The sequence below is a fragment of the Drosophila yakuba genome, chromosome 3L (assembly GCF_016746365.2).
Source record: "Drosophila yakuba strain Tai18E2 chromosome 3L, Prin_Dyak_Tai18E2_2.1, whole genome shotgun sequence".
Classification (NCBI taxonomy): Eukaryota; Metazoa; Arthropoda; class Insecta; order Diptera; family Drosophilidae; genus Drosophila; species Drosophila yakuba.
In genome coordinates, this window is record NC_052529.2 from 6,764,079 (window position 1) to 6,776,969 (window position 12,891).

A 12,891-nucleotide genomic window follows, 5' to 3' on the forward strand; every position below is an offset into this window, starting at 1 on the left:
ACTCAACGCTGAATTCACTGGTAGTGGGCAACCGGCTGATGAACAGCAGCCTGCCGACGCTGCTCAAATGATGCCACTTGGAGAAGTTCGGGCTGACGATGGGCGCGGGTCCTTCGCCGCCGGCTGCAACGCCCGCTGGCGAGAGTATGCCACCGTATCACCATCACGGTCATCCCGCCCACTCCGGACTTCCAGGACACGCTGGCAACTATGGGGCCAACGAGCGGGCACTGTACGACTATCTGGACATGAAGAGCGGCGAGCAGGCCACGTTTTTACTGTAAATGCAATGGCAAAACTTGTAACCAGAACCACCAGAAAAGATCCAAACACACAAACAAAAATCGAAACGAAACAAAAAGCAGGCAGCAAGCGTATTTGCAGCGGATTTTATTCATAGGTACTTAGCGAATTAAATCCGTAAGCCCTAACCACATTGAATAGAAACTACAACCAGCTAAATATTTTACGTGTGCGCGAGTGAATGAGTGAATAAGTGAATGATTCGTTGTTGTTCTAGGGCTAAGGAACTAACTTTCCACTAATATAGAATTAAGAAACTGAACCGATAGTTGGCATTCGCAGCTAAAGCAAACTCTAAGTGTTTTTAGTGTATCAAGGACTCTTTTCTCAAATTCAATGCAGACATTTTCCAGGCTAAGACTTGAAATAGTTCTAGAATTCTACAATTGTTGTTAGCATTTTGTGTGTGGAAGCATTTGTAAATAGCAAAATAACAATATCATCCTCCAAATAACGTTCAGCACAACCGTGAATGTCTAGCTATAAAAGTTTGCCACATTCTCACTTCAATTTACGATTTGTAAATAAATATTTGCCTAAGTGTAAAAATGTTTAGAACGTAATGTAGTTTATTTATGTTTACGTGATTTATATATTGAATTACATTTAGAACATGGGTTTGAACACTTTCTTTTTTAACTTATCGTTTTGAGATGGTTGACTGTGATAGTTGATTGTACAGTTAAAACTCTTACATATTTTTTAAATACCAAATTACAAACGGAATAAATATTGAAATAAATTACGAGTACATATTAATCACAAGTCTAGACATACTACATATATTTGTGTGTAAAAAAGAAAACATTCTAAATTTAAGTCCAAGTTTAACTATAATAATACGAGAAAAATATATATAAAAATTTAAATGTGTGTAACTATGTGTATTTACCAAATCGACAAAAAGCGAACTAATCGTTAACGATCTAAGTGTATACAATTTTAAATTCTGAATGTAAACTTTCCGAAGCGAAAACAAATATAAAACGAACATCAGCGATGCCCACACACCGAAACCCTCTAAGAATTTAGTTAATTTAAGGCAAAAACTTTCAACAAAATAAAACCCAATTTAAAAAAAGAAAATATATTTTTCTGTTAACGTTGTATTTATTCGAAATTAACCAAAAGTTGTTATGTACAGCATGGGGAAAAAAGGTGCCTAGCCTAGCCTTGGACTGATCCACCGAAAAATCACCGTATCACTACTATTCCTGAGTAAACCATTTAAACTCGTAGTGCTTCAGCGAATTCTCCTTGGGAAGCGCCTCCTTGGCGTCCAATTTCCGCCAGCTGACGTGGGGCTGGAATCCAAACTCGTTCGCAATGTACTCAATGGTCCGCTGCACTGCATCCTCGCCGATGGCGAAGTAGCTACCCTGTTTGTCACCATTGCGACCGCCGGTCTCCTCGTGTCCATTGTAGTCCAGGACGTACTTGAATTTGTACAGATCACCCGTTGCACTTGATGCACTTCCAGCGCCAGACCCGATTCCTCCGCCGAGTCCTGAAGCTTTGCTTCCACTAGCAACTCCTCCAACTCCGCTTCCAGATCCAATTCCACCGCCAATTCCTGAGGCTTTGCCTCCAGCAGAGGCTCCTCCAAGGCCGCTTTCAGAACCAATTCTTCCGCCAGGACCTCCTGCACCGAGACTACCTCCACCGATGGCTAAATTTTTTAATAATCATATATATTTAATATATATTTTTTTCCTGCTTATAAGAATAATTTCCGCTCGAAAGCACTTACAGGGAGAAATTCCGGTTGGTGCATTTGCTGACACTCCAGAAACTCCTGCGGTGGTTGCTGAACCTGATAAAAATCCCAAGGGTAATTTAGTAGTGACACAGACCAGCATATAAAATAGTTTAGGAATCGTGTAAGCAGTGTAGGATCTTAGTGCATTATGTGTCCGCTAGATGGCTTAAATATGTAGTAAGCAGTGAGATTTGTAATTAAAGTTAGAATCAATTACAAATTGTAACACTTTAAGCTTTAACTATAACGGTCATTTATAATTAATTTAAAATGTTACAATTTGTACCCCGATTTGGCTTACTCAAAAGAGGTGTTTGGTGTGGGTTTAGTTGGAGTGTGGGTCTTGTCTTCGAATTGGCCACCGTTTTCGCAGAGGAAACTCCCGATCTATTAATGTTTTTAAGTCCCGCACTCGGATGTTGTGCTACGGATTGGATGTTACTGGCAAGTGGAATCGTTGCATGCTGATTGGTAAAGGCCACAGGGCCAGGTATCCTGTTGGCATATGTAATAGCTTGTCTTATAGCGTCCTCGTCCAACTGAAGGTTTAATGGCGGATAAACTGGTGGTGCAAGCTTCTCGACCACGCCCACATTGTAGTCGATCTTTGTGCTGGCACTCGGAGATTGCGAATTGGAGGTCTGCGTGCTAACATGTCCGGTTACAGCTTGCTTTGTGGTGTAGTATGTGTTCATTGCTAAGTTGAGACCAAGTTCGATTTTTTTAGTGTCTGGTGTATTCGTGTTTGTGTTGGAGGTTTGCAGTGCATCTTGGAGCAAGCCAAGACGACTTGCCACAGTCTGTGCAATGGACTCCCGGAAGGGAAACTGCACATTCAGGCCGATATCTGAAGAGTCATCGGGCTTACCTGGTTGAACTGGAGCCAATGGCTGTGAAAGTGTGCGAATTTCCGTCTTGGGAGGGGACTTTTTCAGGAAGCAACCGGAGCAGGCCTCCGTGTTGAAGTTGTACTTGGGCAGAGCCACCGGAGCTGAAGAGAGCAGGACCTTCGGGGTCGTTGTCACAGGAACATTTTCTGGGAGGTAAAAAATATTATGAATAATATTTTAATATAATAATATGTTTATGAAAATCCTTTCTAGAAAGTCTTAGCATAACATGAATGTCCAAAAAAGTTTATTAAATTTAAGAATTTATGTTTAAAGTTGAACTAAGCACTATAAGATTATTCTTATCAAACCAAAAACGATCGGCTATATTTAGATCACTACGTAGCTTAAAAACCAGTATGGCTTTAAAGGAAATCATCTGAATGGAAGTCTGATTTCAATCGGGTTTATGACTTGAATTAATAAATAATATTAGCAGGCAAAAACCATTTTTTTACTGCTGTCATAGGTCAGATGCAGTTCGACTTAAATATTCCGAATTGCTTAAGAACTCAGTCAATACTCACTTGGACCAACTGGACCCGCATAAGGATAACTCTTCATGGAGATTATACGGAATTTGCCCTCCTCGTCGGTGGCGTAAACCGTCACGTGATAGATTCCATCGGCGGTGATGAACCCAAACTCGCCCATGATGATGCCGCGTTCATCTGTGAGTCGAGGAACAAGATGAGATTTGGCCAACAAGATTATATGTTCATTTTGAATATGAATGCGAATTTTACGCCGATATGTGATTTTTAATTTGTTTGATAACCAGCCCCAAGCAGGCCCATAAAGATTAAGATCTAATAAACTGTATCGATAATGGCGATCATAACTTCTGAGCTGGTTTCTTAAACCCCCGCAGCCGCACCAAACCCCCTTTGCGTTGAATTGATATGTTAGGCACCTGCCTACGCAAGAAAAATTCCTATGCTAAGATGAATTTATTAATATGAATATCATCTTGATGGTCTTAAAGAGGTGCGACTCTCACCGGAGCATCCTGTCCAGCCAGCCACCCACCAAAATATTCTCATTCGAAATTCTAGCTTGTGGCCTTTTTGGCTGGAAACAGGTTTCCACAATACTGGGCAACAAGTTTTAACGGTTTGCAACAATTGGCTTTCGCTTGTTTGTTTTATATTTAATTCAAATTTGGCTTCGCGTCACTTTCCCATTTGTCTCGATCGATTTCGTCGAGGTTTGCAAATAATTCTTTATTGTAATTTATTCTTTTGTTGTGATCAGTTTGAGTTTAAATTGTTCAACGAGCTGGGCTAAATAATGAAAACTATTAAGCTCGCATCAATATAAATTAAGAATATCGTTTTCTGGTTATAAAACACAAATAAAAACGAATAATAAAGTGAACATATATTTTAGTGGGTAATAAAATAGAAACAGATTTTTCCCATTATCAATAAATAATTTATTTAAAATTAAAGAATGAAACACTATTTGTAAAAATTAATTTTTAGTTAATTAGCTTACGTTCACTTTTCAAAAATCTGATGTTTGTAATTACATTACGATTCATAAAGTAGGCAATTAAAAATTCAAATTGTATTTGGTTAGGAAATATTAAAAATTCGGCAACCCAAATTAAACTACCAGTAAATATATAATATACAATTATTTTTAGTATATATTAAATTTAAAGTTACGTATGATAGCTCTAATGTAATGCCCCGTAAACTAGACTTCAAAAATTTGATCTAGATCAATAGATTATTTGAATATTTGAATAACAATGCTTCAAAGATGCCGAAGTCGTTTTTAGAGCTTTGTTAGGATATCGTTCATTCTCCTTTAAATTGTTATACAACAAACAAATATCATTTTGCATGCACAACGAGTTCCTGAATTTGTTTGTTAATATGAACGTAATCCAAAATTTTAAGCTCAACTCTGGCATTTTATATGCCAGAGTTATACTTATAAATATTGAAATGTGGCTGTTCTTTATGAAATTAGCATTAGCCAAAGAAAGAAAAACCATAAATAAGTCAAACATTTGTGTATTCGAAGAGAGTCTACATGTTATGCTAATCGGCCACGTTTCGTTTTCGATTTTCTGAAAACTTTATCACCGATTCAGCATAGAAATAAAAATCATAACGACCATGCATGCCATTTGGATAATACACAATGGACGTCGACCAAATGTGTTTGTAAAGATTCCGCTAATTGCCATTGGAGGCTGGTATTTCAATTGCTGGTGACCTGTCGCTCAGGTGCACCGTGCACCCATCAAACGTGTATTGTGTGGCATTGCACAAGCCGCCAGTCGCACTCCGGCTCAAAAGTCAAAAGTTATGGCTTTTTTTGGCTAATGCTGCCTGCTGGCTGCATTTGCTGCTTTTGCTGCATTTGTGCATCTGCTCCTAACGACTCTCGAGATGACGCATCATCTATTTACATATTTCGGTTTCGGTGTCAATAAATCGACGCACAGTAGTCGAGATATGCTAATGGTTTAATTAGCGTCATTAGCCAGCTTGACCGACCGACCACCTCTCACCTCTCTTCTCCGCCCGATGCTGCTGCTCGTCGATGGTGAAGCCGAACTTGTAGGGACGCACTGTGCTCGCGGCCGACAGGACATGGGTTAAGGTGCCGAGGTGGAGCAGCTTGAAAGGAACTCAATGAATGTCGGGATCAAACTTGGTATCATACTTAAGCACTTACAGCACAAACAAACGCTAATAATTTAAGGTTCATTTTGGAAATCGCTTATTTATTTAAATCGGTCACAAAATTTATTTTATTTCACGCCCTATTTTAAACTGTCAGTGCTCACACAATAAACGCATAAATAAACGGGCGTTTATATTTTAATACAAATACACGATTATGAATATATTTCGATTTTAAGCGGACGGAAAGACGCGTTTCTCACGGCTAGAATATCGGCTCGGAGCAAGCGCCTTAGAATGAAACACACCCCACGATGTTCGGCAGCGAATTGACAATGTTAATAATATTAGGTAAACATTATAAAACATTAGAGGCGGACGCCTCTGCTGCCGCTGCTCGTTGGCCAAGTGTGCGTGCGAATCTCTGCGTTCTCAACGTTGTGTATTAGCCATGTCGGATCGCAGAGTTGGTAGCATTGGCCAATTCGAATCACACCTCTTGAGCGTCAGCGAAGCCTGCGCTTATAATTTAAAATTTCATGCAGTTTTTAGAGTTATTTATTTGATTATTTAAACTGCCTGTCAGCTAGTTCCAATATACTAAGTAATTTGCATCCTCGTTTTTTTATATTTTTATACAAAAACTAAATTCGTTTTTGGCTTTGTTAAATAGCATTTTTGGCTGTTATTTCTAGACTTCCTGTGTATTTTTCATTTAATTTTTTTTATTTGCAGGTTGATTTGGTCTAAAGTGCATACAAAAGTTGTTATTCTCTCTTTCTTGTATTTAGGTAAATAAAGAATTAAAGGAATACAAATGTGAGATCAATTTTAAACACTTATAGATGTTACTTGTAAAATAAATAGGTATTTTAGATTAGTTGAAAAGTATTTAACAGGAAGGAAGCGTATATATATTTTTTTAATTAGAATCACTATCCATATCCGCCAAGAAATTTGAGGACATTCCCTAACATTGACATCCTCAAAATTACCGGTAAAAGGGTTATATAGATAATTCGTGTCGGTTTCTATTTGTTAATAATTAATCGACTCCGATTGATTTGCAATCCAACTTGTTGAATCTAATTAATAGCCAGGCATTTGACCTGCTTGATGAGCAAATTCGAATGCAATCAGGAAGATGTTTACACTTCTCTGTTTTCATCGATCGGTAATCAGCAGTCAGCGTATCTTCTGCCGGATACTGGAAGCCAATTGTAATTGAAATATTGCTGTCAAGTTCGGCGATGACTGATGTTCTATGCTAATATTTGCATATTAATTGCAAAAACTGTTGTCTTTCAATACTAGCATAAATGAGGCGAGTCGAAAGAGACGCGTCACGAACTTAATGGCAATTAGCAGTTAGCATTCAAAAGTATGCAAAGGTTTAATATAGAATTCGTTGCCTAAGTCATTCGATAACAGGGCAAGCAGTACAGCTATAGCCTGAAAGTAAGCTAAAGAGTTTTCAAATATTTAAGAATGAAAAAAAATTCCACAAAGTCTACTATGCTGAAAAAGTAGAACAAGAAGTTGTTCTAGTTTGATAAACTATCCTAGCTTCAGTCCTTAATTACTAATGCTGATAACAAAGCTGATAAAAAAATGAACACAAATTGAGCAAAAATATATTATTTGATATTATAAAGGCCCAAGAACTTTTTTTTTTTAATGCAGAACGCTATAGTCGTGTTCCTCGACTATCAGATAATATAAAAAAATATATAATTTATACACTTTTCAAAAGTGCGTACTGTTTTGGGCGATTTGTGTTCCTTATAGTAGTGTTATAGTATAGTTTCTAATAAAAAAAGTTCAATTTATATTAGTTATATACAAATATTTGTTTTTTTTTATACATTGGTTCCCATCCCACCTTTGCGGCAAAAACCCCTTTGGCAATAAAACGAATTCATATATAGTAAAATCTACATTTTTTTAATATTCAACAAACTGCGTTCTGTAACTTAGGAATTCTTTCCTTTAAAAAAGGAAAACCGGATGTAGGTAAAAGTTGGGAATAACAAAGAGTTTTGTAGGACTGGCTGGCTTAAAAGCAGCTGACTGTAAAACCAACTTCACTTAGGCCTCAGGGGCAACGGGCAGATGAGCACCCTGGGGCTGGAATCCGTTCTCATCGGCGATGTATGCAACCTCGTAGGTGACACCATCGTCACCAACGAATTTGTAGGATCCATGGACGGCGAGAGACTCGTTCTCAGTTCCAACGTTGTTCAGATGACCCTCAGCTTGAGCACCCTGTCCATCGGAAGTCTCCCAGCTGGGAAGGAAGTCAAAGTCAGTTAGGCATCCCTTTGGGTCATATCTCACAGTCAACTTACTCGTATTTGAAGCTATCGGGTCCAACATCGGACTCCAACCGCAGGATTTGGGCATCTTGGTTTTGTGGAGGAGCAGCCAGAGCCACGGCGAAGAGGGCGACGAAGACAATCAGGAATTTCATGGTGATTGTTGGTTGGTGTTTTGATCTGCGGTTATCGAAGAGTTCGCGACGAATGGTAACTTTGGAGGGCCGCGTAAACCCTTTTATAGATGGCAAACTCTTGGCGATTATTCAAAGCGTGGCCGAACTAGTCAAACGTGTACAAGACATAATCAGCAAAATCAATGTTAATGTGAAATGTCTGGCTTGGATTTCATTTTCGTTTGGAGTGGGAGCATTAAAAGGCCTAATATAAAATTTAAATTACACTATAGGCTAAAAAGAATCGCGTTCATAAATATTTCATTATTCAAATTCATTTAGCTTGTATTATATTTCTAAAAATCCACCCAATCTTTGTGACGTCAATTAAAATCGGGAGCTTCTTCAAATATATAAACTTGTTTCTATATACTCTTCTAAGCCTACGAATCTTTCACATTGGATAAATGAAGTTAACTTAATTATTCGAATCCGGAATCAATTTACATCTCGGTATCTCCTAGGCTACCAGCCTGAACTTGGGATGGTAGCCAGTCTCGTCGGCCGTGAAACTAATCTCGTATTTTTTGCCATCTGGAGCTGACCAGCTGGTCGATCCTTGGACAGACAAGGAGCCATCCTCTTCACCGGCTCCAGGTTTTACCTCTCCTGTCTCCGTGCGTGAGATTCCGTTGCTCGTCTCATAGCTGGAAAAAAAAGTTTGCAACGCAATGAAGGTGACTTGTGAGAACATATAAAGTACATATATTTCTGATCGGTATCAAAAGCCGAGTCGAAATAGCCAATTGCCTATTTAAAAATAGTTTTTTTTAAGTGTTTTTTCTATTTATAAAAATTGGCATTAAAATGAATCAAAAATTTCTTTGAAATATATTGCTAACTATCTTAGCTTCACATTATGGGAAACTTAATGGCAATGATTCCCCATTTCCGCATCATTCCTGGGCAATACCTACGCAAAGGAATATTTGTCGCCAGTATTCTCGCTCTCCAGTTTGAGGGTCTCCGCCTGGGCATCCTCACCAGCGGGCAAAGCCAAACAGATGCCAATTGCCATCAAGGCTACCAGCCACATTAAGTTCGATTGCATTGCGGGAACAATTAGTTTTCACAGTCTCCGTCACACCCAACTGCACTTCACTGAGCTGCGATGCGATCGTGTGTTGCCCTTTTATACGAAATCTGCGGATTATGTCCTCATCGGCGAAAAATGCAAAATAATAAAAGAAATTAAAAATAAATAAATCAGCTATAATGCAAACATTCAATAAAACACATTTTAATTACAGATGAACACTCTAAGTACCCTGCACTAATCGTGCATGCAGGTATGTGCAGTGTGAAGTAATGTTTGCAATTACTTTGTCGACAGCCATTTGATAGACAGAATGACGTCTTAGCTTGCCATCAACTTTAAATTCTCAAATCTTATTGGTCAATTAAGATAATCGTGAACATTTTTGTTTGAAACAAACAGAAAGAATGGAGAACATTTGTATTTAAAATGGTAGAAAATATTATAAAAAAAAAAACGAACTCAAGCTTAAACGATGCCATCTAGTCGAGTTACATTACATTCTGTATTCTAACTCTTTGTTATTGTGCATTGTGATTTTGCCATTGTCATTTCTCATATAATTATCTAATGTTTGAATAAGTAAAAGCCCTAGCCAATGCTTGTTTGTGAAGATTTCTGTTGGTATATACTCGTACATTAATTATTAATAGAAAATATATGACTAGAAATCAGCAGTCCAATACGCCTGGAATATTCTAAGCATCTTCTTTAAATATCAAAGTATTTTACAAAACATTTAATCATTCAGTCAAAAATGAATGGCGTATAAGTGGTCAAGTCTACACTTCGTAGTGACCAGTTTCCCTTTTTCCCATATCTACATATATCAACAACCTTCCCCTACGTTAATCATAAGCTAAGATTTAAATTCTGACAGATTCTAAGTATAAAGTTTATGGAAACAAACACACAATTCAGGTAATTATTTTTCTTTTAATATTTAACAATTGGAGTTGGTTGACTTAGTTCCCATCCTTCGAAAACAGGAATGGGGTTGGTTTGGGGCTATTAACAAGGAGTTGGGAAGGATTGTATGGCTATAAAACTGCTCGAATTGTGAACAATTTCACTTAGGCCTCAGGGGCAACGGGCAGATGAGCACCCTGGGGCTGGAATCCGTTCTCATCGGCGATGTATTTAACCTCGTAGGTGACACCATCGTCAGCAACGAACCTGTAGGATCCATGGACGGCGAGAGACTCGTTCTCAGTTCCAACGTTGTTCAGATGACCCTCAGCTTGAGCAGCCTGTCCATCGGAAGTCTCCCAGCTGGGAAGGAAGTCAAAGTCAGTTAGGCATCCCTTTGGGTCATATCTCACAGTCAACTTACTCGTATTTGAAGCTATCGGGTCCAACATCAGACTCGGACCGCAGGATTTGGGCTTCTTGGTTTTGTGGAGGAGCAGCCAGAGCCACGGCGAAGAGGGCGACGAAGACAATCAGGAATTTCATGGTGATTGTTGGTTGGTGTTTTGATCTGCGGTTATCGAAGAGTTCACGACGAATGATGCTCTCTGATGGCTGTTACTCCCTTTATATAGATGGATGGCCGAACTTTGACGACCGAGCCCAACGCGGCCAAACTAGTCAAACGTGTAGTTTATAAAGCATAATGTGATAAATGTGTGAAATTTAAATCGGCCTAAAGCTGAATCGTTAAAAGCCCAATACGATATGTAAATCGACCATCTTCATATATATATATATATATAGTTTGCATAGTTTCGCATTTGTTTTACAGCTTTTTTATCATAGTTTCTGTTAAACTGTCTGTTAAACCATAAGAAAATCGTGGGAAAAGCTTTTACCTTTAAAAATACCAGTTTAGAATAAGTTCTAGGAACTAACCAATACAAAAACAGTCTTTTTAATATATACATATTGACCAACGAAAAACCTTATGTATTATCTCGAAGAGATTTATATAATTTAACTCGCACATTAATTTAATTCAGAAAATCGAAATATTTTGACTACATTGTCTATCGTTACCTTACGTAAACTAATATATTGACATTTAATGAAATATTGATGTAATGCCAGTTTTAATTATTTGTCACCAACGTGATTCAATATTGATTATATGCACCCCAGAACATAGTGTTCAAATATAGTGCAATGCAAAAAGTATTTATAACTTCTACATATAACAATTAGTTATGATCTATTTTTAAACAAGTACGCTTTGAATTTTGTATTTAAAAAAAGCATTGGGAGAAGCTTTGAACTAAAAATAATGTATATCTAACGTGCTAGAGTCCCACAGCGGAAATATATGGTAAATTTACTAATATTTATCAATAATTCTCTATATGCATATACATAGTTTAGTTTCTAAAAGCAATATCCATTATTTTAGACCATAAAATGTCAAAAAAGGTATTTCAATAATTTTGAATTGCTTACATGTTTACAAGAAAACACAAACACAACCAAATATATTTCCAGATGTCCGAGTTCAACATTTAATAATTTTTGTTGCTAGTTAGAAGTCATCTTGAAAAGTTTTTGACTCCGGAGATTTAAATAAATTCGATGCGCAATCCCACACAAAGTAAGTATTTTAAAGCGCAACAGACTTTGAATTGCCTAAATCATTTTCCACATTTCATTCCCTTTTAAAACAAACAATCTGTTTCATATAAAAATTATTTTTCTTTAATAACACTTTAGACTCATTGACTTAGATTCGGTTCTCCTTAATAAAAAAAACGGTCTCAACGGGTTTACTTTTTCCGATTAACCGACATTAAAAGGGAACTAGTTAACAATTTTGAACGACTTAGGCCACAGGGGCAACGGGCAGATGGGCACCCTGGGGCTGGAATCCGTTCTCATCGGCGATGTATTTAACCTCGTAGGTGACACCATCGTCAGCAACGAACCTGTAGGATCCATGGACGGCGAGAGACTCGTTCTCAGTTCCAACGTTGTTCAGATGACCCTCAGCTTGAGCAGCCTGTCCATCGGAAGTCTCCCAGCTGGGAAGGAAGTCAAAGTCAGTTAGGCATCCCTTTGGGTCATATCTCACAGTCAACTTACTCGTATTTGAAGCTATCGGGTCCAACATCAGACTCGGACCGCAGGATTTGGGCTTCTTGGTTTTGTGGAGGAGCAGCCAGAGCCACGGCGAAGAGGGCGACGAAGACAATCAGGAATTTCATGGTGATTGTTGGTTGGCGTTTTGATCTGCGGTTATCGAAGAGTTAGCGACGAATGATGCTTTCCGTTGGCCAGATCACATCTTTTATAGTTGGGCAGTCTCTTGATTATGCTAAAGGCATCCGAATTAGTCAAAACATAATGTGAAAAATGTATACCATTGAGTACAGGTTAACTCTGAATGGCTAAAAGCCTAACACAAAATGCAAATGATCGGATTCCAGATAGTTTGTCGAATTCGTTTCAATAAGCCAGTTGTTACTAGCAAAAATACATGGTTGTTATTAATATCCACACAAGAAATAAGGAAATTTTATTAATAGATTGCAATCTCAAAAGCAGAAAGTTAAATTATATTACGTTGAAATTAAATGAATAGTTGTCTTTCATTAAATATACTAATTTTATATTATTTATGAATTTCATTACATCATGCACTGAAATGTGTCTGAAAAAGCTCTTTAACTAATTTTATAGTTCATTTCAGTAGTCCATTTATTCAATCGATTCATCTGCAATTATAGAATTCGAATTATAATTAATACAACTTCAATGAGGAAAATAACTAATCACTGGATGAAAGATTTATTTTTTGAATCAATTCT

At 37.7% G+C, this 12,891-nt stretch overlaps 5 protein-coding genes across 6 annotated transcripts; all 5 read right to left on the reverse strand.

Moving 5' to 3' along the window:
* Positions 1-1,393: 1,393 nt before the first annotated feature.
* LOC6533162 (protein lethal(3)malignant blood neoplasm 1) lies at positions 1,394-5,932 on the reverse strand. 2 transcript variants are annotated; one of them, XM_002093852.3, is made up of 7 exons: positions 5,647-5,932; positions 5,480-5,588; positions 3,480-3,623; positions 2,931-3,098; positions 2,364-2,759; positions 2,054-2,116; positions 1,394-1,972 (listed from the first exon to the last, which is right to left on the reverse strand). In XM_002093852.3, exons 1-7 carry the CDS (start codon positions 5,677-5,679, stop codon positions 1,512-1,514), a joined length of 1,374 nt encoding a protein of 457 aa, XP_002093888.2. In that variant the 5' UTR covers positions 5,680-5,932; the 3' UTR covers positions 1,394-1,511. The 2 variants fall into 2 exon arrangements, with proteins under 2 accessions (XP_002093888.2, XP_039229697.1); XM_039373763.1 differs by lacking the exon at positions 2,364-2,759.
* A 1,585-nt stretch (positions 5,933-7,517) lies between these two features.
* Positions 7,518-8,172, reverse strand: LOC26535405 (larval cuticle protein 65Ag1). The gene is made up of 2 exons (XM_015194341.2): positions 7,943-8,172; positions 7,518-7,881 (listed from the first exon to the last, which is right to left on the reverse strand). The coding sequence occupies exons 1-2, from the start codon at positions 8,062-8,064 to the stop codon at positions 7,683-7,685; spliced, it is 321 nt and encodes a 106-aa protein (XP_015049827.1). The 5' UTR covers positions 8,065-8,172; the 3' UTR covers positions 7,518-7,682.
* A 172-nt stretch (positions 8,173-8,344) lies between these two features.
* LOC6533163 (endocuticle structural glycoprotein ABD-5) lies at positions 8,345-9,198 on the reverse strand. The gene is made up of 2 exons (XM_002093853.4): positions 9,003-9,198; positions 8,345-8,732 (listed from the first exon to the last, which is right to left on the reverse strand). The coding sequence occupies exons 1-2, from the start codon at positions 9,134-9,136 to the stop codon at positions 8,546-8,548; spliced, it is 321 nt and encodes a 106-aa protein (XP_002093889.1). The 5' UTR covers positions 9,137-9,198; the 3' UTR covers positions 8,345-8,545.
* An 839-nt stretch (positions 9,199-10,037) lies between these two features.
* LOC26534805 (larval cuticle protein 65Ag1) lies at positions 10,038-10,638 on the reverse strand. The gene is made up of 2 exons (XM_015194342.3): positions 10,455-10,638; positions 10,038-10,393 (listed from the first exon to the last, which is right to left on the reverse strand). Exons 1-2 carry the CDS (start codon positions 10,574-10,576, stop codon positions 10,195-10,197), a joined length of 321 nt encoding a protein of 106 aa, XP_015049828.1. The 5' UTR covers positions 10,577-10,638; the 3' UTR covers positions 10,038-10,194.
* A 1,121-nt stretch (positions 10,639-11,759) lies between these two features.
* Positions 11,760-12,345, reverse strand: LOC26534877 (larval cuticle protein 65Ag1). Its single transcript, XM_015194343.3, has 2 exons — positions 12,167-12,345; positions 11,760-12,105 (listed from the first exon to the last, which is right to left on the reverse strand). Exons 1-2 carry the CDS (start codon positions 12,286-12,288, stop codon positions 11,907-11,909), a joined length of 321 nt encoding a protein of 106 aa, XP_015049829.1. The 5' UTR covers positions 12,289-12,345; the 3' UTR covers positions 11,760-11,906.
* Between the last annotated feature and the right edge of the window lie 546 nt (positions 12,346-12,891).

Bases quoted from the DNA above. Each gene is read 5' to 3' on its own strand.
- LOC6533162 (XM_002093852.3), bottom strand. From the start codon at position 5,679: ATGAACCTTAAATTATTAGCGTTTGTTTGTGCT. The intron at 5,589-5,646 runs GTAAGTGCTTAA...GTTCCTTTCAAG, and splicing joins TATTAGCGTTTGTTTGTGCT to CTGCTCCACCTCGGCACCTT. The intron at 3,099-3,479 runs GTGAGTATTGAC...TTTACCTCCCAG, and splicing joins TGCGGGTCCAGTTGGTCCAA to AAAATGTTCCTGTGACAACG.
- LOC26535405 (XM_015194341.2), bottom strand. From the start codon at position 8,064: ATGAAATTCCTGATTGTCTTCGTCGCCCTCTTCGCCGTGGCTCTGGCT. The intron at 7,882-7,942 runs GTAAGTTGACTG...CTTCCTTCCCAG, and splicing joins CCCGATAGCTTCAAATACGA to CTGGGAGACTTCCGATGGAC.
- LOC6533163 (XM_002093853.4), bottom strand. From the start codon at position 9,136: ATGCAATCGAACTTAATGTGGCTGGTAGCCTTGATGGCAATTGGCATC. The intron at 8,733-9,002 runs GTAGGTATTGCC...TTTTTTTTCCAG, and splicing joins GGCGACAAATATTCCTTTGC to CTATGAGACGAGCAACGGAA.
- LOC26534805 (XM_015194342.3), bottom strand. From the start codon at position 10,576: ATGAAATTCCTGATTGTCTTCGTCGCCCTCTTCGCCGTGGCTCTGGCT. The intron at 10,394-10,454 runs GTAAGTTGACTG...CTTCCTTCCCAG, and splicing joins CCCGATAGCTTCAAATACGA to CTGGGAGACTTCCGATGGAC.
- LOC26534877 (XM_015194343.3), bottom strand. From the start codon at position 12,288: ATGAAATTCCTGATTGTCTTCGTCGCCCTCTTCGCCGTGGCTCTGGCT. The intron at 12,106-12,166 runs GTAAGTTGACTG...CTTCCTTCCCAG, and splicing joins CCCGATAGCTTCAAATACGA to CTGGGAGACTTCCGATGGAC.